Source organism: Myodes glareolus, chromosome 1, assembly GCF_982192425.1.
Source record: "Myodes glareolus chromosome 1, mMyoGla1.1, whole genome shotgun sequence".
Lineage (NCBI taxonomy): Eukaryota > Metazoa > Chordata > Mammalia > Rodentia > Cricetidae > Myodes > Myodes glareolus.
This window is the reverse complement of record NC_142026.1, coordinates 15,333,044-15,359,478: the sequence shown is the minus strand read 5'-3', so window position 1 is coordinate 15,359,478 and position 26,435 is coordinate 15,333,044. Positions and strand designations below refer to the sequence as shown.

At 50.4% G+C, this 26,435-nt stretch overlaps 1 protein-coding gene and 1 long non-coding RNA gene across 3 annotated transcripts; one reads left to right on the top strand and one right to left on the bottom strand.

Annotated features, from left to right (window-relative positions):
• Positions 1–71: 71 nt before the first annotated feature.
• Igfbp2 (insulin like growth factor binding protein 2) lies at positions 72–25,324 on the bottom strand. 2 transcript variants are annotated; one of them, XM_087904052.1, is made up of 4 exons: positions 24,841–25,324; positions 3,353–3,582; positions 2,508–2,648; positions 72–549 (listed from the first exon to the last, which is right to left on the bottom strand). In XM_087904052.1, the coding sequence occupies exons 1-4, from the start codon at positions 25,223–25,225 to the stop codon at positions 385–387; spliced, it is 921 nt and encodes a 306-aa protein (XP_087760178.1). In that variant the 5' UTR covers positions 25,226–25,324; the 3' UTR covers positions 72–384. The 2 variants fall into 2 exon arrangements, with proteins under 2 accessions (XP_087760178.1, XP_087760179.1); XM_087904053.1 differs by lacking the exon at positions 24,841–25,324 and adding an exon at positions 23,029–23,150.
• Positions 21,817–23,032, top strand: LOC148123261 (uncharacterized). The gene is made up of 3 exons (XR_015737423.1): positions 21,817–21,954; positions 22,390–22,620; positions 22,902–23,032. It is a non-coding gene; the product is annotated as an uncharacterized LOC148123261 (long non-coding RNA).
• Positions 25,325–26,435: the final 1,111 nt, after the last annotated feature.

The window sequence follows — 26,435 nt, the reverse complement described above, 5'->3', positions numbered from 1 at the left end:
GTACAAGAGGCTCAGCCTGCTTCTAAGGCTGCTCCCCAGGGACGCCCAAAAGACACACGCAAGACACACACTTTATTTTTCCTTCCTTTAATCTTAAGTAAAAGAGACACAGGGGTTCAAAAATAAAAATTTCTTTCCCCATTCCCAAGCCTGCACCCAGCACCCCCAGCGCCACCCTTCCCCTTCCCAAGAGAAGCAGGAATGGAGGTCCAGGTTATTTGCAGCTGGAGGGGGGGCTGGGAGGCTTCTGAGCTCAGTGTTGGTCTCTTTCCAAATATAAATACATGTGTCAAAAGTGAGAAATCCTCCCTACCCATAACCCAAGCACCCTCCGCTTCTGCCGGTGTTTGGGGTAGGGGAGCCAGGCACCGACTAGCTGCGGTTTTACTGCACCCTCTGGGCATGAGCCCCACCAGCCTCCTGCTGCTCATTGTAGAAGAGATGGCACTCAGGGTCTCCCCGAATGGTGGGGGCTCCCTGGATCAGCTTCCCGGTATTGGGGTTCACACACCAGCACTCCCCACGTTGTCCATTCAGAGACATCTTGCACTGCGGGGTGAGAAGAGTAAAATGTGAAGATTCTCCCCAAACACCACCTCCCCCTTCCCTTTACTTGCCCAGAGCTGGCCAGTTCCCAGGAGCAGGGCTACTGCACGGGAATCTTTCCCTGCTCTAAGTGAGCATTAGCAAGCTTGTCACGGCACAGATTCCTGGTACAGGTGACCCTAAGATGTTCCATGGCCAACAAGCTGCAGAAGGACGTGGATACTGCAGGCCCACAGGCTGTGCCCATCACCAGGGCTGTTGGAGACACTAAGATCAAGAAATGGCTCAGCTCCAGTGGGAGGCCCAGAATAGAGAGAGTGTAGCCATGGTGTGAGAGGAAAACCGTCACATCACGGTGGAGTGTGTGCCGGGCACTGTGCGAGCAAGATATTCCACCCACCGACAGACTCGCATCTATAGTCTAGTGACATCTACAGTCACATTATCCTCACGACCAGTTTGTGTATCAGGCACCATTAACGTCCCCACTTGGCAGCCGTAAAACTGCAGCAAAGATCGGTTCAGTGACTTGTTCACAGCTCCCAAGGAGAGAGCTGAGACCCACACTTGGAGTGTTCCGACCCAGGGTGTCTGATCTTGTCATATAAACTTCAGTAACCACTGTTGGAAATGCACTTAGGGGCTCATGGGGTACAGCAGAGCATCTGTTGGCTCGTTAGAAGTGTTCGTTATCTCTTCCATGTTCCAACTGATGCAATTAGCTTACACTTGGAGGGAAAGGTATACAAACAGCTCTTAATGCGGGTATCACACGGGGCGTCAGCGGGGGGGGGGGGGGGGTGGGGGGGGGGAGATGCCTTCGTGATGAAGGAGTTGAGGGAGCAGGACCTAAATCAGAAGAGTAGAGTCTTGTATCCTAGCTGCTGGCTCCACACATCCATTCCTTAAGTGAAGAACCCTGACTGGTCATTAGGGTGACCAGGAGAGTTCTGTCTCTATACCCTGGCATCTAAATTTCTCTAAGCTACCTGGACAATCCCACATGCCCTCAAGTCTATCGTGGTCTGCTCACTAACAGTTCAGTCTCCACTCCCCCTCCCACACCCCAACTCCTGCCCCATCCCTTCTCCTCCTTCTTAAAGAGAAGGCATGGGTTCTTCTTCCCCATAAGCAGTTGTGAGGCGGAGGAGAAAGTGAGAGGCGGACCACCTAAAAGGACATTTACATACGGAGAAGCAGGAGGGCAAAGGATCCTGGGAGTTTACTTCAACTTCCTTAACCCTTGCTAATGAACAGACTGCTGTGTATAGGAGATTCTCAGTACTTGATCTCCAATTTCCTATCTCTTAAGATAACCAGGTTATCAGAGAGGCTATCTGGTCAACGGCTAAATTGGGGATCCTAAGAATACGGTTCATGGACCATCAGCAACACACGGCAGCATCTTAAAAATGCAAGCCGTAGATTCGTACCCAACCCATTAAGTGACGGCCTCAGGAGGGCCCAGGGATCAGCTCTCGGGAAAAGCTGAACCGCAAGGCCTGGAACCTACTTCCCTCGCTTCTCCGGGGTTCTCCTTCCCAACAGACACCACGTACAGACAGAAAGCAGCTGAGAGAGTGGAGTGGGCCCTGACATGCCTGAGGCCAAGGGCGGAAGCCTCTGAAAGCTCATGCATCGCTCCTTCGGTTCCAGAAGCCTGCATCCCAGCTCAGCCTCCGAGATCACAAGCTCCTTCAGTTCCAGAAGCCTGCATCCCGGCTCAGCCTCCGAGATCACAAGCTCCTTCAGTTCCAGAAGCCTGCATCCCGGCTCAGCCTCCGAGATCACAAGCTCCTTCAGTTCCAGAAGCCTGCATCCCGGCTCAGCCTCCGAGATCACAAGCTCCTTCGGTTCCAGAAGCCTGCATCCTGGCTCAGCCTCCGAGATCACAAGCAGGCACAGCAAGAGCGCAGAGCTGAGCGCGGGCCCTCCCGGCCGAGGCTGGCACCCTCACTCACCTGTTTAAGGTTGTACAGGCCATGCTTGTCACAGTTGGGGATGTGCAAGGAGTAGAGGTGCTCCAGGGGGCCCCGATCATCTGGAAGGCGCATGGTGGAGATGCGTTCCAGGACTTGGTCCAGCTCCTGCTGGCAAGGGGTCTAAAGGCAAAATGGACACCTGGGGTGAGAAGAAGGAGCCCACGAAACACTAGCACTAGACAGGTCTCACAGACTCCCTCAACACCGAACGGCTAGTAGGGCAGCATCTGCGGCGGCCAAGCCCACTGTGCCATCCTTCCCGCCCAGAAAGTCCTATGCTGTGGACATCTAAGTCTTATAACTCCGGAAACAGCTTCAATGAGTCAAAGTAGGCTCTCGTTGAAAGATTAGAATTTGTATCTCAAGCCATAGCCCAATCCAGCTCAGACATTGTCCCTAGACAATTTATACCCCAGCCCATCAAATGCTGTCCCTGAAGTTGAGACTCTAACCAATAGTCCAAGCTCCATTCCCTAACCAGGGTCATTTGCCCAGATAGTAAAGCTGAACTGGGAAGAAGCTCGTCACAACCCAGGAGAAGCAAGCTTTGTCTGCACTTGTGGATATTTCCCTGCCAGTGTTCCAAAGTCAAACGGACACGTGAAGATTTTAGGAGAGGTTTCCAGAAACCACGTGCAATCCATTTTAGAGACAGATGTGCCATGTGGCTCACAGGTCATCAAATATGTCAAAGATATTGTTAGGTTTTTGTTTGTCCATTCGTGGCGGAGTGTATTGGACATGGTGTGATAGCCTCCCCAAGTGTGACGGACTCCCCCTTTCTACACCCTCTTCCCTCCAGCAGATCCCAGTCTTCCACTGACCCTGGCAGGAGGTGGCCGCAGCTTCTTGGGCTCCTCGAGACTGAGGTGGTGTTTGCCGCCTTTACCCATCTGCCGGTGCTGTTCGGTGACCTTCTCCCGGAACACAGCTAGCTCCTTCATGCCTGACTTGAGGGGCTTCCGGCCAGCACTGCTTCCACCTCCCAGCATGTTCATGGTCCCATCCACGTGATTCTCCACCAGGCCTCTCTCGGGGTGGTCATCACCATTATCTGCGGAGAAGAGAGGAGGCACTTCCAGATGCAGCTTCCCAATGAGAGGGGGCTTGCGGAACCGTAACCTCTAGGAGGGTGGCTGTACCAATGAGGGAGAAGACTTGACAACAATGTCCAGGGCCCATGCTCCACAGCTTAGCTGGATTATTCATTTCCGTCTCACGGTAACGCTTTCGGAGATATCATGGGTTGGATACAAAATGCTCCCCCCACAGACTTGTGTTTGAACTGTTGGTCCCCAGGTGGTGGCAGTGTTGAGAGAGGTTGTGGAGCCAGGCTGGGAGAGGGGAGTTGAGGGTGGAACTTTGAGGGTTATGGTCCACCCTGCTTCCAGATTCCGACGGGGATGTGCCAAGCTGCCACCCACTGGCACTGCTTGCCCCTTGATGGTAGGTGAAGTCCTCTGAAACTATGACCCCAACTAATGCATTCCTCCCCGGAAGCTGCTGCTGTGGGGCATCTGAGCGCAGTGATAAATAGATGGAGGTTCCACTGGTATCCCCCATCCTTCACACACAACATGGAGCTCAGAGGCCACGTGATTGGCCACGATCGAACTCCAGCTGTGTGACGCCAGAGAAATGGGAGAGGCATCCTCAGTTCTGCCCTCATCCTCCAAAGCTGGAACAAAGGCGCACAGAAGGATGAAGACAGCCACAGAACTCAACACAGAATGGACATAGGCCATCCCTGGGTCCATTAGAATCTACTGGACTCACCCACAACCACCCCAAGTTTAAGTTCTCCTTCATTTATCGTCTGAACAGGGCTGAAGTTTTAAAATTTCCTACCATAAGCATCCTGGGCCGTGGCAGAGTTGGCAAGGGAGTAGTATAAGGCAGTTAGAACCAGGTCCCAGCACTCTCTGTTTGCTCATTCCTCTCTGATAGCAAGTCTCCATAGTCTTTGGCTCGTAGGCTCGTACACAGCTATGGTATTAATCCCACTGGCTGTTGCTCTGTTTGGACATCTACCTGTGTGCTGCACCACATTACACTGAGAGGCCCCAATACAGGAACTATGCATGATAGCTTGGACTTCGTAGGTGTAGCATCTCACAAGGCATGAAACATAATCAAGATGCCTGCTATGGCATCTGAATAGCCGTTCAGTCTCCCCAGGCTGTCTTAGAACCTACTGCATGCAGGGGACTCTAGAAACAGCTCCCAGACGGCTGATTCATGTCTTTCCAGGGTAGAACGACAGAATGGGAATTGTGGGGTCAGGTCTGCAACCAGGGGGATGCACTGTCAGTCCAGCCACAGCCCACGAGTCCCAGGAAAATCTAGGTGTATGCACAATGGGTGTTTTCCAACAACTCTTGCATCACTCTGCCCAGCTTTTAATTTCTCACTCAAAAACCTTATAGCCCCTATCCCCAAATGGGATAACTCTTAAAAGCACTTCTATAGAAACACTGAGGCAAGGTACATAGTTCCCAGAGAACCAGTATAGAGTTCCTCCTCCGAGGCAGTACTACAATTGGAAAGAGACAGAATTGAGTGCAAAAGGCAAGGCATACTGCCGTATTTGAGTCATTAGAAACTAGACGGCTCTCAATAAGGGAGGATGCAGCTCTTCCCTGCCAGGGACAGTACTGGGTACCAGTGTTCAAAGCTGTACCTGCTGCTGAGGTGCCTTAGCATCCAAAAGCAATCAGGAGGTTTGTTCTACACCAGGGCATCCGGAGCACTCAGCTTGCGGACCTATTGTGTCCAAGCCCTCCTGGGCATTTAGACCACAGATAGTAGCCGAAGAATCCCTTGACTGAGTCTCCAAGGTGAAGCCAACACTGAATGCCCAGAACACCCACTGGAGACATATTTGCAAAGAGAGGGGTATTTTCAAATGCTGGGTACTCAGGTCTGGAGTCAGGCAGGGAAAACTTGTCCATTAGACACAGTAGACACAGGATGGAGATGCCTAGAACATGTTTTTGTTCATATTAGAGTCAGAAGAAAAAAGTTTGCTCTTTAAGTCAAAAAATCTTAACATAAAATACTGATATGCTTGCAATTATAAGGTCAGATGCTATCAGTTTAAAATGTTTTTATGGAGGGGCCCACAAAGGTGAAAAGGCCTAAGATTCATGCAGCATCCTAATGTGATCCTTGTTGGATCCAGACCCCAGAAGAGCAGGGTCAGCTGGGCAGCTCTCTCCCGGTAGGCTAGCTGGCTTCCTGTCCTGAGAGGTCCCCAGCCTCCCCAAGGTGAAAGCCAGTTTGTCCACCCTCACAGGGGCCATCTGGACTCAAGGGTATGTTTCATACTCTTCCTTTACTGATCTCACCACGACCATGCCAATTTGCCAATATTAGCAAACATGCCAATAAGATGGGGAAACCCACAGGCATGGTTTGTTGACATAGGCCCCTTTAGAGGCAGCAGGACATCCATTTCTTTCTCTGGAAGAGTTTGCCGGACCCAAGTAAATACATCACGAAGCAGGAGCCCAGGGGAGAGGAATGAAAGGCTGGCCAAAGGCTGGTAGGCTGAGAAAGGCCTCTGCCTTCTTACCATCCTTGGCCATAGAGGTTCAAGGGTTCAAGGCCAAAGTCTGATTGACTAAGTCCATCTTTTCCACTCAGCACTGAAGCCCTGAACAAGTAACATGTGCTCTCTGTGCCTCCGCTGATAACCTGAAAAAGAAAGTGATTGGCTTCCAGCTTCGCGATCTTGCTAGAATGATCCCTAAGAACTGTTCATGTTGAGTAGAGTGAAGCATGATGGGAGCATCTGGGTGAACTCATAGACGCTTTTTCTCCAGATTGGCCCCCACCTCACCTGAACAAGCATCCCCCCGCCATACATTTTTTTATAGGCTACAGAAGTGATCCACGGGAAAAAACATTCCAAATAGGGAAGGAATTTCTGCTAGAGATGGAATGTTGTCTCAGAACAAAAATACCAAGTTGCATTCTTTGCTGCCTAAGAGAGTTAGATCCAGGGCAGTATTTATTAAGCAATCACTTATACATGCAGCTAAGCAGGCTATGTCCAGAGGCCACTACAGGCAACATTTCTTAATCACCCCCAAGATCTAGGTGGAAAAGGCTTCAGCCTTTGAGGTAAGGGGTAGGGACTTGAGACGTCTCCCTATTGGTTGGTAAAAATCAGCTGTTCCCTCCAACACAGCAACTGAGGAAACGGGTCAACACGGAAGCATGGAATTTCACAGTTATAATAATATACAAGAAGTAAAACTTTTCCAAAGAGACGAGAAGTAGGCAATGGAATAAAGAAAGTCAGAGCCCTGAATGGAGGGTCCCACTGCTCCCCTTGGAAACCCATGGTTCATGATCTGTGGGAAATCCTAAAGTGTTATTAGCAAAACAAACCCCAAGAACCTAAAAGCAATCCCTCCAGGGTTCTTGTTCTGAATACTTGGCCCTGGTCCTTACCTGGGTATGATCAAAAACCACGTCCTGGCCTCCAAGCCGTCACTGTCTGCCTAGGAGATCGATTAGTCCTCTGCTTCCCTGCCTTGTATTTATTCTAAACTACTTCCCAGTCTTCTGTCCCATGGTGATCTCAGGCTCTGGGAGCTCAGGCACCACTGACGCGAAGACTCCCAGTCTTCAACAGGTGCAGGCCTTCCAGACCCAATCAAGAACTGCTTTCGCACATCAGAGCACAAGAATTGAGTGCTGGCTGCTTTCCTAACTCTGCCCTGACTGGACACAAAATTCGCATGGCCCGTTTACTGTCAGTCTCTCCCACAATGCACCTAACCTGGACATACGCTAGCCCTCTTCCTCTTCTTCCTCCTTAGACAACTTCTCTAATAACCATGGCAACAAACAATTCATTTTCAGACCCAGGGCAAAGCACCCCAAGAACCAGCCAATCAAATTCCAGACTATGAGACATCATTCTTCCATTGTTTTGGCTAAACCCTTTCATCTTTCTGATCTCGTGACTCTTACCTCAGGACAGTGGGAATCATGGCTGCGATCTAACATGATAACATTTTATTACTCTCCTCGTTCAAACTTTCATCATGGGGGGAAAAATCAAGATTTATACAAGATAAATTGATAATCTGTTTCTCGAATGCATAAATACAAGATTGTCTGCCGTGTAGGGGGATAGTAGCTTATATCTATAAATAGAATAATCAAATACCTGGAAAAAACAAATTAGAAGACAGTGCCCAATATTCTCTGCTGTGATGTTTCTCCATTTTTATTTTAAGATGTTATTATTCACTTAATTTTATGTACATGGATGTCTTGCCTGAGTGTATGTCAGGACAGTGTGTGCATGTAGCTATCTGCAGGTGCCAGAAGAGGGCTTCAGATGTCCCTGGAATTGGAGTCACAGATTGCTGTGAGCCATAATGTGGGTGCCTGGAATCCAGCCTGAGTCTTCAGTGAGAGCAGCAAGTGCTCCCGAGCCTCGTCAGTTTGATTGGGGGCGGAGGAGGGTGATATTCTATGTTTCCTGCTTTTCATTTTTCCCTTTCTGCAGTTCTGGGAACCAGTACACACTGCAGGAAGAGAGAAACAGGGGCCTATTCATTTGCTTTATGTTTGTTTTCAAGGAGACTCTTGCATGGGGTGGAAGTTTAACGTAGATGACTTGGTTTCGTTCTTCGTTTGTGGTTCTGGCTATGGTACCCCCAGTCTAGCTGCACACTCTACTACAGAACTATATGTCTTGGCTAGTTACTTAAATCCAATATGTGGCTAAATAGCAAAGCTCTCTGCGGCTAAACAGAAGTCTCTGGGCAAGACTGGACTTGTCTAAATTTATTTTATTGACAGAATTTATGCAAAGAGGGAAGGAAGACGACGGTGGGGGATTCAGAAGCACCCAGCTTACGTGGGTAAATGTCCAGTACATACAGAAAGCAGACCGTGTCAGTGAAAACTGGAAGCCACGCCCTCTTTGGACGGCTGATCGCTACCACTACGCTTACCTTCATGGCAACTGTTCCCTGGCACATGCTACAGGAAGTAAGGGAGCCAGAAGAAACGGAGTGCCATTTGTTCGTTTGTTAATATTTAACCTGAAGACCTTAGTCTTTTGAAGTGACATTGTATTTTCTCCCTTCATTTTTTTCAGTAGGTCCAGGACAGCAGGCAACAGTGGCCTCTAGCTCTGGAATCCACAACAGCACACAGGGATGCCTGGATACAGAATGATGCACAGGGATGGCTCAATTCTGAACAGTGCACAGAGATGCCTGGATACAGAATGGCGCACAGGGGTGGCTCAATTCTGAACAGTGCACAGAGATGCCTGGATACAGAATGGTGCACAGAGATGCCTGAATTCTGAAAAGTATCAAGTGTTTCTGAATTCCAAATGGCATATGAGGGGTCTGAATCATAATGATGTAAAGCGATGTTTGTCATGGTATACGTTTGTCCCCAGAACACAGACTAGTTTAAGCAGTGAATGACCCTCTCTGGGTTGGTAGGCCCACCTACCCTCTGCTGACATCTGGCTTCTGTCCTAACTTTCATTCTTGTCCCCTTTTGCCCCCAAAATGGAAGCCAATCAAGCAAAGCCTGGCATCTCCTGGGCACCACCACCATACTTTAGAAGATGTCTCCTTGTCCAGCAGACCACAACAGACGGCCCTTCTCTCAGAAGCAAGCTTGTGGAAGAAAATGGCTGGGCCAGTGTTTTGATCCACAAGCCTCGGGAAGCATCCTACAGCTATGGCCTGTTACTGCCCAGCTGAGTAGCGAAGGGTTCGGGAGATACTATCAAGGGGAAAGCTAAGGAGGCACACGCCATTCTCCTTGCACGGGAGAGCAATGCAAAGAAAGAGGGCAGAGCACCGACTGCTTGGCTGAGGAGTCCCCTCCATCCCTCAGTTCTTCATCACCAGTCTTTGAGCTCCAGAGCCTGACTCAGCTCTAGCACGGTTGGATAAGCAGTGCTGGCTTCAAAGTCAGAGGGCCATGGTTCTGACCCTGAGTTTGCTACCCTGGGTGCCGTGAGTGAGGCCAGGCGGGGTGCTGAGCCGGATTTGGCGTCAGTGTATCGTTCATCTGTAAGACAGGGAGTTAGACTAGGTCATGGTTTCCAAATGCAACTACACAGAGGGATCATATGAAACCTCTAAAAATAGTCTTGGACCCAAGCCCTGGAGATCCAGAAGCAGCAAGCCGGGGCTAAGACCAAGAAACCTGTTAAAATAAGAACCCTCCAACACTGGCATTTCCAGGGTTCCATCTTCTGCTGGATTTCCTTGAAGTGCTTGGTGAGGAGAAAAAGAAATCTCTTCTATGGAAGCAAGAAAGCCTCGGGTAAACACTCAAGCTTTCTCGCCATTGGCTCCCGGGTTTGTGGCGAGACCCATGAATGCTTGCACGCACGCAGAGGGGCTGCCCTCCTTGGCCAGGCACCACAGAGATTTCTAGAGCATGCCTTCATACTGCTGTGTCATCGCAGGCTCCCCCTGAGCAAGCACAGTCTCCCAGGAGCCTCCCTGCCTGTGCACACTCACAAGAGCTGCTTTATAAACACCGGGTTCATTCCTGGAATCGCAAAGGCCTGCGGAGGGTCAGAGCTGAGGCAGACAGTTTGAGAAAACAAAAACATACTCAAATTCAGCCCAGCTCCTCTGGGGCTCGGCAAGCCAAGCTGCCCTTGAAGAGCCAGAGAAACCGATATCAAGATGTCAAACAACACTATCAGTGTTCACGTCTTCCCGTGAGTCCTGGACACTTCTCCTCCAGGTCACTCACACCATCCAGGAACCTGGCGAAGTGACTCAGTGACTAAAGGCCCGAGCGAGGAGCGTGTGCCTTAGCATACGCTTGGACCAGAGGCCACAGGGACGAAAAGAAGGTGCCTGACTCCCAAATTCTACCTGTGCACAGAGTATATGCATAAAAACTGTTCAACTATCTGCATTTGTAAATTAGTAACATCCTGATCAGAAGGTGCTACAGTTGGCAAATGAAAACACAAAATAGATAAGGTGGCATAAAGGAGTAACACAGAGTAGCCGTGAAGACGAGCCTTCACCTGTGTGAACACCAGTAGATTCAAAACCTAACACTGACAGAAGAAATTAACTACAGCATTCTCTTTCTCTCTCTCTCTCTCTCTCTCTCTCTCTCTCTCTCTCTCTCTCTCTCTCTGTTGTTGTAGTTGTTGTTTTTTTGTTTTATTCCGTTTTTCAAGACAGGGTTTCTCTGTGTAGCCCTGGGTGTCCTGGAACTCACTCTGTAGACCAGGCTGGCCTAGAACTGAGAGATCTGCCTGCCCCTGCCTCCCGAGTGCTGGGATTAAAGGTGTGTGCCAACACAGCAAGCTTTCCCAATTTACTTTCAAGAACCTGGACAATATTGATCATCCATCACACACACACACACACACACACACACACACACACACCTGCATACACACAAAAATTTGGATATTAGCCATTCATCCCATTCATCATATATGTGAAAATCTCTTTAGATAAAAAAGTTATATTGAGCCAGCCATGATGGTGCACATCTTAATCCCAGCACTCAAGGCAGAGGCAGGTGGATCTGAGTCGGAAACCAGCCTGGTTTACATACTGAGTTCCAGAACAGCCAGAGCTACATATTGAGACCCTATCTTGGGAAAAAACCAAAAGGTACTATTTAAGTACTATATACTAACAGATGAATTAAGCATTCACAATTTTGGGAAGTAGACTGGGTGTTTTTATATTTCTTATTATTTCTAGCCTTAAAAAAAAAATGTCATTTCTCTGGGCCAGGGTTATACCTAGTTCAGTAGCAGAGTGCTTGCTAGCATATACAAGGCCCTGAGTTCCATTCCTAGCACTGCAAAGATAAATATGCATAAGTCATTTCACCCACTGGACTCACTTGTCTTCTGTCACCTTGACACAAGCTGGAGTCATCTGAAAACAGGGAACGTCAACTGAGAAAATGCCTCCGTAAGATTAGGCTGTGGGCAAGCCTGTAGCGCATTCTCTTAATTAGCAATCGATGGGGGAGGATCTAGCCCACTGTGAGGGGGGGGGGGGGTTGCCTCTGGGCCGGTGGTCCTGAGTGTTCTGTAAGAAAGCAGACTGAGCAAGCCATGAGGTCCAAGCCAATAAGTAGCACTCCTCCGTGGCCTCTGCGTCAGCTCCTGCCTCCCAGTTCCTACCTGATTTGAGTTCCTGTCTCAGCTTCCCACAATGGACTGTGTCTCAGGATGTGTGAGCCAAATAAACCCCTTCCTCCTCATGGTGTTTCATCACAGCAATAGTGACCCAAAGACAGCCGCCAGCCGCTCCTCCCCTATCTTAAATAGGGTGTGGACAAACTTGGGGAGCCCTAGACAAGGCCTTCACTGACGCAGCAGGCATCACCACCATTTCACTGGCTGGCGCAATGTTGCTAGTAAGGTTGGCCCACCAATAAGTCTCCACATGGGCCCCTCACCATTTCTCTGTGACACAGAGAGGTAAAGGATGTGTCGGGGAAGACGCAGAAAGAGCTGCAGAGGGTCAATGGCCCAAGAAGAACAAAATGAAGATGGTTCAGCTCAGAGAAGAGAGTCAAGTGTATCCTGGCACAGCCCAAGGTGTCAGTGGTATAGGGCTCGGCAGATGCAGAGGGAGAGATGTCCAAGGGGCTGTAGGAAGAGAGCGGTTCTGTCCCCCCCCCCCCAAAACAAGTAAGAGGAGAGATCCAGATAATTACCTAACTTGGAATTTCACAAGAAAGACTAAAAATAAGTGACAAATAGCAGGGAAGTGGGGAACACCATCTCCGGGACGACTTAGGAGGGCCGTTGAAGGAGTAAGAAGAACGGATAGGGTGGTTATTGGGAGGTGCAGAGCCACTTGATGTCACTGGGCAAAGTACCCTAGTAACTCAACTCTACTTCCTTCCTAGTACGTGAGGTCTACTCTATTGACAAAAATGGGGGTGAGGGTGAGGAGGAATACGGGTCTCAGTGGGTAAGGGGCCCACTACCAAGCCCGACAACCTGGGTCCAATTCACAGGATCCATGTGGTAGAAGAGGACTGAGCTGTGGAGGTTTGCTATGCCCCCAAGGGTCTCTGGCTTTTGAATGTTTGGTCCTTAGCTGTTGGCACTGTTCAGGAGGTTTGCCCTTGTCAGAGGAACACGTCATTGGAGGAGGGCTTTGAGAGTAAAAGACTTCAGCCACTCTGAGTGTCCTTGCTTCATGCTTGCAGTTAAAAAGGGGATTCTCAGCTTTCAACTCAGCTGTCAGGCCTGTCTCTTCGCCGCCATGACGACACTCATCCCTCTGGATGGTATCTTACCACAGCCACAGCGAAGTAATTCACACGAGAACTCTAACACGGCCACCGTTGCCCGCGTGCGTGAACGCAACACATGTGAAAGACAAACGAAATTCAGTGAGTCCGTGGACTCAACTTCCTCTCTCAAGGATGGAAGCCTCAAAGGCACTAGCTTGGTCTCGGCTTTCCCAGAGGCTTAAAAAGTATACTTCATAAAAAGGGACCGTAGTGGGAGGTGAACAATAGAGAAGGGACAAGCAGGGCCCAGGTGATCTGAAGGAGGAAATGAAAAAACACAGAGGCAATTAGGGATGGGTGGAGGTGCAGATAGATAAAGGAGGGTAAAACAGCAGCAAGGATTTGTGGGAAAGTTCTCAGGAATCATGTGATTAATGACCTAACAATACCTGCAATGCACAAAAGTCGGTAGGTAAATATACATTTATGGTTGAAACGGAATTCTCACATCTGGGCTAGCACGGAAGGAGCAAGGGTTCGTGAGGATTCAAACCTAGGGGAAGAACCGCAGGTAATTAAGGGATGCCAAGAGGGGAGAAATGGTTTCCCCAGGGAGGAGAGCACCAACCGGCTATCCAATAAAATTAGTCAGTCCTGAAAAGCACACGAGGAACCTGATAGGAACCGAGCAGATTTTATATATTAAGGAACGCCCATACATGCACCATGAACGTGTAAGAGCAGAGAGGGTAGGTGGCCATGCGGAAGGGTTTGAAGGATGAGAGGAAAGGGAGAAGTGATGTAATTATCACCCCGATAAATAAATAAATGAATAAATAAATAAATAAATAAATAAAAATTTAAAAGTTCTACATCACCGCAGGAGGAAGAGAAGTCTGACTTTCTGGAAGATCGTGTGCTTTCTTCCTCCAGACCAAAGAAGCCATTCCTACCAAACTTGACTCTCTACGGTGGATTGTCTCTGTAAAGGGACCTCATTGTTTAAGAAGATCTTCCAAGAGTTTTGATCAAAGGCTGGGTTCCTGCTCATAACTGCCTTAGATACATATACATCTCTTCTGAGTTCATTACTTGGACAATATTTAACTTTTAAACTATTTTTCTTGTGGTCCAGGTGGGATGGCAGTAGGCTGTTAGCTAGTGCGGTGTGTACACAGTTGTCACTTAAAGATTAGAAAAGCTAATTATGGTACCAGCATCCCATGTCTTTCCCTGGAGTACCTTTCTACTTCATTGTTCTCTTTAACACCACACCGTCTAGGCCTCCACTGCAGCAAGTATGGTAAACTAAAAGCAGTGAGCCATAACAGCGTGAGACTGGGGGAACACGTGTTTTTTCTAGGGCCTATATCTAAGCCACTGTCCCCTATACTTGATTCTGATGATGTGACTCCCAGAGTCCTGATCCAAGAAAGCGATACCTACTGACCTTTCCGGCCACTCTTCCACCTCCTTCCTCTCCTGAGGGCCTCCTCCCTGACACTGACACACTGAACCCGGAGAAAGCAAAAAGAACTGAAGACCTGCAAGGATGTCCAGGCTTGCCAGCCACACTCTCAAACCAGCACGCCAGTGTCCTGAATATAAATAAGTATCTTTAAATAGGTCACCGTGCTTCCCTCTTGCTTCAACTCAACCTTCACGATCTGTGACTCATCTAACACTACATCACATCCATCACCCTCCTCGACGTGCTCTCTGGGGTGAAGGAGCAACAATCCAAACTAGAGACAAGGGATGGAGCCGTAAACAGGGATTCTCGCGTCGGAGCCCATGAGATGACTCGGCGGGTAAAGATACTTGCTGCACAAGATGGTGTCCTAAATTTGATCCCCGGAAGCCACATAAAGGCAGAAGGAGACAATCAACTCTACGGAGTTGTCCTCTGGCCTCCACATGTGCTCCATGGCACATGCAAACTCCTCTGCCTGACACACAGGCGCACACACATGCATGTACACAGGCACACACGTGTGCACACACTTCTACTACTACTAACAGTAATTTTAAAAAGAATCCTCATTTCTGGGACATTGGGCCATCAAGTTACCAGAAGAATCACAGTTTGGGAAGATGTCAATGGTTATGACTGCCCATTGGAAAACCTCAGAGACTCCAAGCTCTGGATTCCCTGAAAGCTTTGCCAAACAAGACGCGACACCAGGCGTCCTCCTTTGTCTTCTTATTGACGAGACAGGTTTCTTCACTGAACCTGGAGCTTGGTGGGTTTCAACTAGAATGGCTGGCCAACAAGCCCCAGTGACCCTCCTATCTCTGCCCTCCCACCCCTACTCCCCATCCCCACCCCCGCTATAAGCACTTGTGGCTCCTTTCAGCTTTTCTTTTAACACGTGGGTGTTGGGGATCCAAACTCAGATCCTAGAGTTTTCATAGCAAGTGCCTTTACCTACTGAGCCCAGCTCCCCAGCCCCACCCCACCTCCCACCTCTACCCCCTGTTACACTCATCAGAGTTCTTGAGATGACCAATCAGACTTGGTCTAAACAGGCACTGACTCCCTCCTGACCTCAGCTGATAGGGCAAGAAGAGATCGGAGGATGCATAACTTCATATGATTCTTGGAGTGCCTGCATTACGTCATTTGTACACATAACTCCGTTTATTATCAAACAATCACAAGAGGTTGATGGATTCCTCTCCCCCCTCACAGTCTGGCCTGCTGCACAGTTAGTTACCTTATCAGGGACAGGGCCCAAACTAAACCCAGGTTGCTGGGCTACACAGCTCTTAACTCCTCAGAATGCCTTCTCATCGTTAAGGAAAGGAAAGACAACCATGACATTTCAACCTCCGGGGAAGAGGGTTATCAGTTAATATGCCAGGTGGTCTCACTCAACCACAAAAGCCTTTCCGATCCAGGAAGCCCAACTCACTTGACCCTTTACCCTGTCTGGCACCTCTCCTACGGTTAGCTGCTGGTACCGTCAGTCAGCATTACCAGTGACAGGGGACGGTCTCAGGATACCGGGGGGTGGGGGGGGATGCTATTCTATCTTTTCTTGGCTTTGGGCACTTCAAAAAGCAAGTTCAGCACTCAGAGGAGACTGGGCATCTCCATCCAGAAGAAACTCCCTGGGGAACTGCATAAAGGAACATTTTTGAGACATTATCCCTTAATTACTGCCGCCCAGGGCAAAGGAACTTTTCCAGGAAGGAGGATATACCCCACTGACTTTGTGCATAAGGACGAGAATCCAGGGCCATGGGTTTGCCTTGGCACTTGACCCAGAATGCAGCCTTGATTTCTTCATCTGACTCTGAGCTGGGGAAGGAAATGTCTGCAGCAAGTCGTTCCCAACTGTCCCGGACTTAGCGTCTGCCCGCCAAGATGGTACCTTGGCTACCAGCTCTCTCCCACCCCACAGTCTAACTCGGACCCCGCCAGCTGGAAGCCAGCCCCCCCCATCTTTTCAACCCACCAGGATGAACACACTAAATAGGTTCCTCTAATCTTCCAAGCTCCAACAACCTGCCAAGGCCTTCAGGGCCCCCAGCCCCCTTCCCTCCTCGACATCCTGGCTCTGTTTAGTTCCTTGAATGAACATAGGCTAACACACCTACACCCGTCCACTAATTAGAACCGCCCCCCCACCAGGCTTCACTCCCAGCCAACTCCACCAGGGTCTGTGGGCTAATTTCTCTGCCCAGCACCTGGAGGTATGCCAACCCGTTCCCTTCTCCCCAAATCTTCACTTCTGCCCTGCTTCCCGACAGCCAGGAAGGGATATGGGGCAGACAGCCAGAAGGGCTTCAAGGCTTCCAACTGCCTACCCTCCTCAAAAAAAAAGGGAAAAAAATGTCTAACTGTACTGGACTATACTGCTCACCCTCCCGGAAAGCCAGTTTTCTGAGCAAGGTCTCCCTCTGAGTCCTGACTGACACTCGGGCTGAGCCAGCCCAGATCTTCCTTGGCTTTGTGAAGGAACAGAAGGGGAGGGGGCTAGAAGCCAAGGAGGAGGAGGGGATGGGGGATGGTCTATTCTCCACTAGAGAAAAGGAAAAAGAAAAAAAAATCCCTCGTTCTGCTCATTGTGGGAGGAGTGCTGGAGAAACCGAAGCCCCACACATACCCTTGGTCTCACAACCATCCCCACCTTGAAGGCCCTCAGGGTCTAATCCACCCCAGATTCCCCAGGGTCCTGGATTCCAACCTAAGTATGTGCTGGCCACCCCTGCTTTCCTGGAGGCCTATCTCAGTTAGGTGCCTAAAAACAGTTGTCTGAAAACATACAGGCTCCCACTCAGAAGGCTTCCTTCAAACATCAGGCAAGGCCCCAGTTCTCAGAAAGTCCTGTCCGGGCCAACATGCCCTTAAGAATCACTCTTCCCCCGAAAACTGACAGGCAGCAGTCAGGTCTCAGCAGTGAGCTCAGCTCTGGAGGCCATGTAGTAAGAAAACACTGTACTGGAGGGAACATCCAAATTCTTTGCCAGGATTATGTTCAAACTCCTGGCACCCTAGCCTCAGAGACACCAGACCTGAACGTGTCTATTTCCCTGCATGCCCCTGAAAACACCTATGCGTGCTAAGTGCAGGACTTGTGTTAGTGTCTGACTCTGCTGTATCCAGTCAGCTTCCCGTGAGGAACACTTGCAGAGAAAGGGCATCCCACCATGACCATCCTTGCCCAGTGACACTCCAGCTATGTTCCCGTCTTCCAAACTCTGCCAGCTGGAAGGCTAAGCACCCAGATTGACTGCGTGAAGGCAGGACTCAACCCTTAAATGAGTAGAAAAGCTGGCGCAAGAACCTAAGAGTCCAATCTCTAGGGTCATCTCTGTCCCTCTGGTTTGTACTCTGGGCACTGTCAAGTGTGAACTACAGCCCTGGAACGGTCAGTCCCAGAAATCTGGACATAGGTCCCAAAATGCGCTCAAAAAGCTTAGCTCACCCAGAAGAAATGCAAGCCATTTCTTCTCAGCTGGTTCTATATTGCGTCAAAGTGCAGTTTCATTACCCGGTCCACAAAAGGATTCTCTCAAGCCCAGGGAACACAGGTCAGAGAGAGCAGGACTAACTCCTCTGGGTGAGGAGGTGGAAATCAAGCGCACTAACACCAGACAGCAAGCACTGGGCATGACGTGCGTTGTCTACTTTTCTGTTGTTGCTGATTTTTTTTTTGTCTTGTTTTGTGTAATAGCTCGTCTCCTTTGTCAACTCAATGAGCTCTAGAATCAAATGAGAGACGATGGGCTTCTAGGCACGCCTGAAGGATATCATTTCAATCAACTTAATAGACATGGAAAAAAACCTGCCCATTGTGGGTGGCACCATTCTCTTAGCTAGGATCCTTAACTGTATCACAGGAGGAAGCAAGCTGAGGACAGTATTCATCCTCGACTTCCTGAATGTTGTACTTCTGCTGCCGTGACCTCCCCTCTGTGACCGACTGTACCCTTAAACCCGCCCAGAATTAACTCTGCCCTCGCTCCATTGCTTTGTCACGGAATTTCATCACAGCAACTAGAAAAGGAACTAAAACATTTTGTTTTGAAACCCCAAACTCATTACAACCCTCCTGCTTCCGCCTCCTTAAGATAATCAGCATCAACTATGCCAAGCTGTGTTATCTACTTTGACACACACCCATGCAAGGTAACCCAGGAGGGTCATAAGCACCACCAATTTCAGATTTATATCTACGTAAGAAAACAGGTTCAAAGAGACTAAAACCTCTCACATCTGGATAACCGGCTGACATGTGGGATTGGGTCCTTAAGAAATGAGCAGCCCACCTGACTTGTCCAGTCTGGCCTTCATTTTAAGGGCCAGCTAACAAAACAGCAAAAATGTCACTGGTCAAGATTAAGTCAGTTAATATGTATGACAACTAATTATGGGTAAGACACAAACTAATGTGTGTGACACCCCAATGGTCACAACTAGCCTAATATACACTCACAACTAGCCTAATCTACACACCCTGAAAGAAATCATTTTTAACAAAACTTAATCATCCCCATTTTTAACACAACCTGTTTTCCGAGAAAAAGCCCATGCTCCTCACAAGTTTTTTGTGGCTTTGGTTTTGGTTTTCAGTCGTGGAACTCACAAGGTAGTCAAGATGGTCCTCTAACTCTGGATTGACCCTGCCTCTGTCTCCCAAGTGCTGAGATTCCGCACACGTGCCATCAAACCCAGCTTCCACACAGACGGTTAGACATGACGCTTGCATTGGGACCAGGTTAGTTAGAAAGCAAACGCCAGGTTACTTCCCCCAGAAGCTGTTGGTCACACAGTCATCTCTCTCCAGAAACTGTGTGACCCTTCTGTCTTCTTTATCTTATCACTCATCACATGCTGGCCCCTTATGGTTTTAAAATGTCCTCTCCCTCACCAAAGGCAGTCGTGGTGTCCTATGACCTACCTGTCATCTACATGCAACAGGCATCCAGGAACAAAGCCTGTGGTCCATAGGCTCAGAAGTATTTCTCTGCCAAGAGCCCAACCCTGGCTTGACCACAGAGGTAGAGCGGTTCAGCAGCAGAAAGCCAACAAAAATGTTAGCTCTTAACTCGGTCCCTCCGCTGAGCCCATGAAGGCACCTAGGATGAAAGTACAGAAAACTCCCTCCCTAGCTGGTTGGTGGTGATGCACACCTCTAATCCCAGCACTCTGGAGGCAGAGGCAGGTGGATCTCGGTGAATGTGACGCCAGCCAGGTCTGCAGAGTGAGATCCAGGACAGCCAGGACTACAGAGAGAAACCCTGTCTTGAAAACAAAACAAAACAAAACCCATAACTCCCTCCCCTAGGGGGATGAAGGAAACTGGACCCAAAGGATGAGGCCACAAGAGGGGCTGACCCATCTTTGATGGCTCCCTGCCACCTCAGGAAAACGCCAGCCAGAGATAACAAAGAGAAACTGAGGGGCCTGGAACATCTGCCAGCCAGATCTCGGGTTCCCTAGTGAAGCATCTGTAACTTCCTCCCCTTTGCCTCCATTTTAGAAAAGCCGCACTACCCGCCCTTAGGAGCAAAGTGCCATGTCCCCTGTCCATGGAAGTCCCGTCTCTGAACCCTGCCAGCTCTACAGTCAGCCTTTCATTTTGAATCTGCATTTTGTTCAACATTCCTGTCTCGGTCATCTTCTCCACCTCCCTCGGACTGGAGCTGAAGAAGGCTGGGACCAATGGATTACCCATGCTACTTTTTCTGAACAGTATCCACCTACTTACCATGTAGCCAAGCATTCCAGCTGGGCCAGCTGTGAAGGAGGCACAGGAAGAGACAATCACGGGAGGTGGGGGAAGGGGAGCTACAGAGACTTCAAGGACAGCCTAAAGGCAAGAAAGAGCTGGAAACAGAAAAGGCAAACGCTAAATGCAGCCACAGTGGTAGATGGCTGTAGTATACGAACCAACCAATGAACTAAAGGTGTCTGCCCTCCTCCGGTTCCTTTAGCAGTGCTGGCCCTACCTTCCTTCTGTGTGAGTGTGACTTACCCTCTCCTCCACTCCATCAGCAGGAAGCGTTCTCCGAGCTTCCTGGCAGTTCTACTAGCAACCCGTCTGACTTTTTAAAACAGTGAAGAGCCACCCTGAGGACCAACCAGAAGCTCACCTGATCGCGAGGCCTCTCCAAGTCAGCCCCGAAATGTCTGACGCTGAGCGGATGGATTCCTGCTTCCGAGCAATCTGAGGCATTTATTATTATAAATTTATATATATAAATTTATTATTATAAATTACTACAACCACAGCTACTACTGCTATTCTTGGGGGCAGGGTGCCACCACACAGCTCTAGAAGTTAGAGGACAATTTGAAGGGACTGGTTCTCTCCTTCCACTCTAGGTTCTGGGGACTGAGCTCAAGGCATCAGGCTTGCATAGCAAGTGTCTTTATCTGCTGAGTCATCTCATCAGCCCCAGAATATTTTTATAGGGTTACTTTCGCTGAGCTGCCCCACCCCTACACCCTACCCCTCCCTGTCTTCAGCAAATGCTTTGCCTGAATAGGTAGCATAAGGTAGACGGACAGTGAGCCATCCTCGCCTCCCTCTTCCTTTGGCTCGCTGGTAAACTCAACCATCCAAGTTGGCTGTGAGCCACTCCACAGAGAAGCCTCTCATAAATGGAGTCAATGGGTTCCCTCTCAATTCTCCCACCTGTTCTAATTTCAAGCAGCCTTACCCTATTTGATTAAAGTGCTTTGGAAGTTTATAACATCTTCAGAGTTATCACACAAAGTTTTGGGGGATTTTTTTTTTGAGGAGAGTGGGTTGGTTTGGGGTTTTCAAGACAGGGTTTCACTGTGTAGCCCTGGCTGTCCTCAAACTCACTCTATAGACCAGGATGGCCTCGAACTCAGAGATCTGCCTGCCTCTGCCTCCCTCTTTGCCTCCAGGATTAAAAGCATGTGCTGCCTGCCACTGCCCAGTCAATGTCTCTTTTTTAAATTTTTTATTATTTGTTATTATTGTGTATGTGGGAAGGCGGACCCACATGTCAAGGCACATGTGTGAAGGTCAAAGGACATTCATGGAGTAGGCTGTCCTTCCACCTTTACGTGGATTCCAAGTGTCAAGTTCGTTGCTATGGTAGTAGACACCTTTACTACTCCACTAAACTCTCTCTGCCAGTCCACAGGATTTGTCCTTCCTCAAGCTTCCTTCCACCTCTTGAGGAACTGGGTCATCACTGTCACACAAAGGAAACTACGCAGGAACATTTCTGACAGCTGTAGAAGGTGAGGAATAAACTCGGAACAAAGACTTGATGTCAAAGCTACTTCCAATCCTAGCTCCTGGGCCAAGGCAGGCCAAGGCCACAGTTCTGTGCCTTCCTGGTCCCCTCCATTGCCCTGATTCTGCTGCCTTGGTACACAGAGGCACATCCTGCTCAGTTCCCAAACCAACCAACTCCAGGAGTCCCCAGACATTCCAGCAGTAGCCCGTTAGTGCCTCCCTTGCCCTTCGGTGGCCCTCAGCGGTGGCCCTCAGCGATGGCCCTCAGCGAGGTGCAGTCTCGGGGACAGGGAGGTGGAAGGCGGTGCTAGGAATCAGCAGAGACAGTGAGTCCCACTCATTGCGGAGTCTGTTTTACCATTTTGAACTCGGTATGCAAATTTATGCAAGACGAGATGCAAAGCAGTGCTCCGAGCCAGAAGTGCCACGGCTTTCTCCCCCTTGATCTGGAAGCCCAAGTGAGTCGCTGTAAATCAGCCCCCCCCCCCCCTCAGTGGCTGAAGATTCAGGCCTCCCTGCTCATCACCTATCAGCAGGCCAGCCCTTGTGGCTCTGGGACTTTAAATGACTGAACATCTCTATAGCACCTTTATATGTGCTAAAGGCCAGACGGCCACTAGGGCGGCCCCGCCCCTCAGTATAATCCCCTGCATTGTATGAAACCGGGAAAGGGGGGGAGGGATGGGGGACAGGAGACAGGGGAGATGCTGAGGAACCAGCTTGGCCTGAATTATGAAAGGGTTTAGGTTGGCCCAAGCCTACACCCCCTAGTCTGTGACTCCCAGAGATTTCTTTAGGTTCTCCTGCCTAATGCCTTATTCCCTCCGATACCCTTAGAAAGCAAGCACGGATTTGCATTGGTCCTCGGAGCTCCCTTTGCATTTTTCTTTCAGGCCTTCCCAGCCTGATTTCTGCTCCTATGAACCAAAGAGGCCCAGCCCATCACCTCTTGGGATGCAGGATCACCACCAGCCACTTCTACCCTCCGATGTGCCCACCCCCACCCCCTGCCTTCCTGCCATCCCCCAGGAAGCCAGCAATACAGCCCGAGTCCCTGGGAACAAAGACAAAAGAGCTAAGAGCAAAGCCGGAACTGCTGGGCTGCGCAGCGTGGAAATAAGAGGGTATGTTTAAAATTCTCAAAAGCAACCTGCTCAAAGAGGAATGCTGGTGATGGGGGGGGGGGGGGGGGGGGCGGGTGGTTCAGCCTTCCGAGCAGGGAGATGGGTGAATGACGGTGGGGAGGCAGCGTCCCTCATTGCTAAGATCTGTCGGGACCATGTGTGATATCCCCTCCCTACAACTGGGACTTCAACATTGTCCATACAGAGTCCCTGGTCCCTGCCCCAACTCAAAAGCCTCTCCCACAGACCCAGAAGTAAGTCTATCTTTGCCTCTCTTCCAGACACCCTTGCAAAACCGGGCTCCTGCCCGGACGACTCCTTTGACAGCCCTGCAGTTCTGCCGACCAGTGCTTTCAAGAGTACCTGACCTACCCAGCTTCCAGTTCCCACTCCCACCCCAACCCCTACCTTGGTTAATGCCCCCTCTTCCAGACGGGAACACGGGAGGGAAACGTGGAAGGCATCTGTCCCTTGGGCGAAGGCTGAGGCAGCAGCTGGGATGAGTTGGTGGAAGAGACGCCCATATCCAGGCAGAAAATCCAGAGTGACATTCTTCCCATGAACTCACCTCATTGTCCCCGAGCTCCCCTGACAACCCCCTTCACCCCACCCCACCCCCGCCTCCTGTAAGGAAAAGTGACCCAGGGAAGCTGCCACATCTGTTGCCTGCGAGAGATTCCAACCTTGTCTTGGGAAGCAGAAAGGCTGAATTTCAGGCTTAGAATGAAAGCGACTGGGGGGAGGGGGGGTATTAAGACCATGAGGGGAAAGTACACCACGATTTAATAAAATGGTCAAAACCTGAAAAATTCTGCAAGGCCTTTGGGTTACTCTGCGGAGGAAGGTGATGCTGGGGTCGTGGCGGGGGTGGGGGGGGGCATGGAGAATGGATTTTTTTTCCTTCTTTTTTTTTTTTTTTAATTACTTAGAAGCAAGAGGCAAGGATTAATCCCAAGGCAAGCTGAGAAAGAAGAATGAAACCCTGGGACTCCAATCAGAGGAAGCCCCACCTTACTCCGTACTCAAGGTCAAAAATGCCCCCAACAGCTAGAAGGCTTAGAAGACTTCAGCTGACCTCTAACTCTACGGGGCGGAGCGATAAGCAGACCAAGGGAAAGAGTGGGGCGCACAAAGAAATCGAAAAGCGGCGAGCGTGTTTGTACTTTTTCCTTCCTTCCTTTCTTTTTTCTTCCTTTCTTTCTCCCTTTCTCTCTTTTAAAGCAACACCTCTGAGAAACTGGTCACGGTCTCCTCTTAAACACTAGCGAAGAGCGGGCACAATTCAGCACTGTCTCCAAGACAAAATAAAACAATTACAACTTTCTCCAGACCGAAAGGGCAGGAGGCTTTTGTAAAGAAGAAAAAAAGTGAATTCCTCGCAGCCGGATTGTGTCCCTCAAGTTAACTTCTTGGGAAAGAGGGGCTCCTTAACAAAGGACCCCACCTTCCCCACTCTGTGGTATGGGAAGAGTTCCCTAGATTCAGGAGGAGGTAGGGTGTGACACCCACCCACGTTGAGAGTTGTCTCTTCCAGGCTCCCAAGCTGCTCCAACATTCAGACCTGAGAGGCCCAGATGCTCAGCTTGGCTGCCAGGGTGCCGGAATGCAGCTGGCGACCCGGCTAAAGTTACACAGATGGAGCCCCCTCCATTCTCCACGTGCAACCTTACCCTTTAAAAGGCACAAGTCTTTTTCTTCTCACCTCCCAATACCAGAAGGAAGAATCCCTCCACGCGATCCTTTCTCACCTTCTGTGGTATCACCTGCGCCCGGTGGCCTCGCCTCCCAGTAGTTTTCCCATCGGGGAACATTCGACCGGTGGTCGGTGACTCAACATGTGTTCTAAATAAGTTTCAAGTTCCTACAACCCCCATCCCCACCCCGCCGCCCCTAGATCTGACCAACACTCTCCTCACCACTAAGTACCGCCAGAGTAGAGGTGAGGGTCACTTTCACCAAGGGAAGACCGTGGTGACACCTCCTCGTTTACTCCATCAAAATCCTCTTGTTCAACCTCCAGTCTCCCTCCTGTCTTTCGGGTTCTGGCACTCAACAGTCTCCCTGGATCAGATCAAGGACTGGGCTCTTTCTCGTCTACAGCAGTCCCAGGGTCCAGTCAGACTCTCCTTGCCCACGTGAGGGCTGCTAGCCTAGCCAGGAGATCCCGCTGAGCTGAAAGATTTCCCCCGCCCCCAAACTAGTGCTCACTGTCCGCATTACCTGCAACCTGCTGTGGGGTAGCGCCCACGCGACTCTTTTCACAGGTACCCGCGCCGGTGACCAGCGCCTTCAGGGGCAGCTCAGAGCCAGGATTGGGGTAGCAGCGCAGCGTCTGGGCGCAGCGTGGTGTGTAGACGCCGCATGCCTCGCCCTCCAGCCGTGCGCACACGGAGCAGCAACCGCAGCCGGGCTCTCGCACCAGTTCGGCGCAGGGCCCGTCGGGCGGGGGCCCGCAGGCGGCCAGGCGCTCGGGCGTGCAGGGCGGGCAGCGGAACAGCACCTCGGCGCGCACTCCGGGGCCGCAGCCGCCCGCGCCTAGCAGCAGCAGCAGCAACAGCGACGGCAGGAGCAGCGACAGCGCGGGGCTGCCCAGTCTCGGCAGCATGTTGGCTTGTGGGCAGCGTTAGTGAGGTGAGCTAGCGGGCAGGTGGCACGGTCCTGGAGAGCGCGGGGGACGCCTCCTTGCCTTCTTCCTCCTCCCCCGTCTCTGCCGGGTCCTAAAAAGCCTGCTTCTCCCCGCCCCCCCCTGCCTTCTCCCCTCCCCCTTTTAGAGACCACTCCCTTCCCCCCAAGGCACTCCTGCGTGCGGGCACGTGCTTGCGCACACGCCCACTAGCCCACCCTACGTTACTAGGGCATTAAGCTGGTCCCCCACTGCTCTGTGACCAGGGCTTTGCACCCTTCAGCCTTGGCTCGTCCGCTCCGAGAGAGTAAGAATAACTTGCGAGCGTGGGTAGAATCGGCGTGGAGTGGGAAAGTGCCGGTGCTTTTTGTCTCTTGTCTTTCAGTTTAGTTCGATTTGGAAGGACTTAGTTTGTGCACTTCCCACGTGGCCGGCTCTGAACTGACTGCTGGGGAAACACAAAGGCAGTCTTGACCTTAAAGATTTCGGCGCTCACACCGGCTCCCCGCCGTCCTCGTGTTGCTAGGAACAATGACCTTGAGTGAGTCCCGAGGAAGTTCGGTCTTTTTAGATCAGGCTCGTCCTAGCACCTCCTAGCAACAACTTCAGTTTCCCAAACCAGAGCTCCCGGATACGAATAAAAACCCGAAGTATTTCCCGGTACCTGACAAATCTCTTCCCTTCCCACGCCTCACCTCCAAGCCCTCCAATTTCTGAGACACCCAGACCACGATCCACAAACCCTGCTGTATTTGCCCACCACACCCCCTACACACACTCTCTCCCCACCCCCACCCCTGCTCCAAGAAGGTCGGAAGACACACCCACTGAAGGGGGTCTCGTAAAGGTCAGATTAGACCCCCAGGTGTGAGCGAAAGCCCTAGCGCTGGGCTGAAGCCCTCGCTCAGGTAAGAGAGTTGACAAAGAGTGGCTACCTCTATTGTTCCAATTGACTGAATCACCCAGCCTTGCTGCCCCCAAACTCCGTTCCAGCCTGGACGGGACCTTAATTATTCATTCACGTCCTAGGGTTGTGACCTTAAAGACCTTCGCTGGGTGGGTGTCTCCCTTCCCTCATGAGATTTCTCCAAAGCCATCCTGACTAACTTTAAGGCTCAGAGCCTATCTCGTTCAATTCAGCATTATTTGCTCCTAAGTCTGCCGGGCCCCAAAGGGGCATGAATTTCATGCC